Source organism: Monopterus albus, unplaced genomic scaffold, assembly GCF_001952655.1.
Source record: "Monopterus albus unplaced genomic scaffold, M_albus_1.0 scaffold277.1, whole genome shotgun sequence".
Taxonomy (NCBI): Eukaryota; Metazoa; Chordata; class Actinopteri; order Synbranchiformes; family Synbranchidae; genus Monopterus; species Monopterus albus.
The window spans coordinates 758,133-760,728 of NW_018128157.1; the positions used below are offsets into that span (position 1 = coordinate 758,133).

The window sequence follows — 2,596 nt, forward strand, 5'->3', positions numbered from 1 at the left end:
CATGTCGGACGCCGAGCGGTGGCAGTGTGTGCTGAAGCCGTTTGAGGACAGCTGGTCGCCCAGTGATTGGCTGGTGGAGTCACCCCGCTCAGCAGGTGACTGCTCCACCTGCTGTCAGATCAGTAGGGCTGTGGAGATTGAGAACCTGGGCCAGCTCAAGTGCCTGAAGTCCTCACCAGCCTCTAGCCCCACCTTCCCGGGCCCTGTGACCCCCCCTGCGGTGCCGGCAACCCTGGAGGTGTGGCTGCAGCAGACGGTACCAGTACAGCAGACCTGCAGGGCCAATGAGCTCTGCTCCACCTACTCTGACTGCGTCTGCGAGGACAACTGTGGGAGGGAGGCCCTAAGCCTGTGGCTGCTCCAGCAGGATGGTAGGGACAAGAACGGGGTTCCTGTCGCCAAGAACGCTACACCCACTAAGAAGAACACCCCACCCACCCTGTACCACAGAGAGCAGGAGCAGAAGGTAAGCGCGTGTGAGATGCGCAGCAGAATGAAATAATCATAGACGCTGTTACTGAATTGTGTAAATAACAGATTATATAATAAAAATATATACTGGTAAATATAATTTATAATCTGGTGTTTCTTTGTCGTGTATTTTTCTAGAAGTCATTAAGCGTTAATTAACCTCTGTTTACTACATGACTCTTGTAACGTGTGACCTGGTTCTATGTGGTTGTGAGTCTCCAGATGGCTTTTGGTGCCAGTTTGAGTCAAAAGTGTTAATATTTAAAATATGAAAATAAATTTCTTTTAAAATATTTAATGATTCAGTGCACAAAGCATTCAGGCAGCAGCCTCTCAGTTTTAGCAGGTGCTGATCATTTTCATTCAAATTCTGTTAAAAGTGGATTCCATCACTAGTTTGATGCTGGACTCGTATTGAATAAAATGTTATGATGCTCCAACTCTCTTTTCAAATTGTGAAATGTTTTTGTCAAATTCTGTCCAATGAAGAAGCTGGAGACCAAGCAGGAGGAAAAACGAGTGTGAGGGAGCACAGGTCAGAAACGGGAGGCAGTCCTCTCCATAGAAACAAAACAGGAAGTCTCAGGTGAATGTCAGGGACAGACTCTTGCTGTTCCGGTGACAGAGCAGCAACAGTGAGTCTGCTGCTGTGTCACTGTGGCCCTCCCCATCTCTGGTCTACTGCAGCAGGATGGCTCGTGTGCTGCTTGACGCCAGCCATCACGGATCGGCAGGTTAATGACAGAGCAGGAAATGATGTGGTGTGAGGTAAAAGGTATAAGATTGAATACTCAAACCCCCATGACTTTGATGAAGGTTGACAGGTCTGCACAAAGATGTGATGATTTCATAAGTGGTCGGCTGCATGTTTTGGATACTGAAGCAGAAATTCTTGATGTCTGCACATCGCAGGACTGTTGCAAAGCTAGAAAGAGAAGATCCACCCCAGTACCTAGTCAGGTGTCAGGTGCTGCAGGGAAACCGCTGTTCTGATCTGGATCAAGACTGAACTGTGCTGTTTCTCCTCAGGTTCAGGCCATCCTGCAGGCCTGGCTCCAGCCCACCAACACCTCCTCCTGCAGGACTCCTCTGCAGACCCTCACCTCCTCCCTGTCTGACTGGGTGGCTTCTGAGGAGGAAAAGGCCAGCAAGGAGGAGCACAGCTCCCAGTTCAAGCCTCTGTCCTCTTTGTCCCCGTTCCAGAGTCCCCTGGATCCAGATCTCTGGGTCCTCCAACAAAATACTCCTGCTCCAGAGTCAGGGGGTCCACCCAGTCCAGTAGAGGAGGAGGACAAGTGGCTGCTGAAGAAGCGGAGTCAGGCACAGGTAACTGCACAGACCAATTCAGACCAGTAGAGCCCAGGCTGACTATCAACTGACTGTCTCCTGTCTACCTGTGTGACCAGGAGCAGCTGGTGCTGCCCTCAGTCTGTGACCTGTTCTCCTGTATGAAGGTGGGTGGAGACAAAGACAAGTGGCTGCACACAGCTCCTGTACAGGTGAGTCAGAGCCTGGTGAGTCGCCAAGCTTCACCTGCAGCAGTTTACATAGTAAACAGGTGACTGACTTGGTGTTGTTGACTGAACCTGTGATGTCATAATAAACAGCTGGCACTGGTGAATCCAGATGTTTTCTCACATCACTTGTCTGTTTTCTCTCCAGATGTGACATTGACAACAGTGTTTCCTGTCCTCTGGCAATCACTTGATCACTGATCAGCGTATACCGCCGCAGCAATCTAACATCGCCACCTTCTACTTCTACTTCCTGTGACATCACCACACTGAGCCGCTGCTCTCCTCCAGTCAGGATCAGACTGTGGGGAATAAGCAAAACAAACAATCCTAGACTCTCTTTATTTTGAGCTTGTGCTTTTTCTCTTTTTCTGATAGAAGATCAGTACTTTAGACAAAATGACATTTGTGACATCAGTAGATGTTTGCCTCTGTTTCCTGACATTTTAAAAAGTGAGTGATTAGAAAGTGATCAGATTCATTGATAAAGGAAAATGTGCATAAGGTTTTTCACCGTGCATGAAGCACTGCCCAGGATTTGTGTGTGTGTGTGTGTGTGTGTGTGTGTGTGTGTGGAGCTGTGGTGACAGCGACACTGATCATTCTTATCC

At 48.8% G+C, this 2,596-nt stretch overlaps 1 protein-coding gene across 1 annotated transcript in view; it reads left to right on the forward strand.

Annotated features, from left to right (window-relative positions):
- ncoa4 (nuclear receptor coactivator 4) overlaps positions 1–2,292 on the forward strand; it is a 12,961-nt gene extending 10,669 nt beyond the window's left edge. Inside the window, 4 exon segments of the mRNA XM_020622294.1 lie at positions 3–466; positions 1,501–1,797; positions 1,878–1,970; positions 2,134–2,292. Coding sequence (XP_020477950.1) covers positions 3–466; positions 1,501–1,797; positions 1,878–1,970; positions 2,134–2,139 — 860 coding nt within the window. The 3' untranslated portion in view covers positions 2,140–2,292.
- Positions 2,293–2,596: the final 304 nt, after the last annotated feature.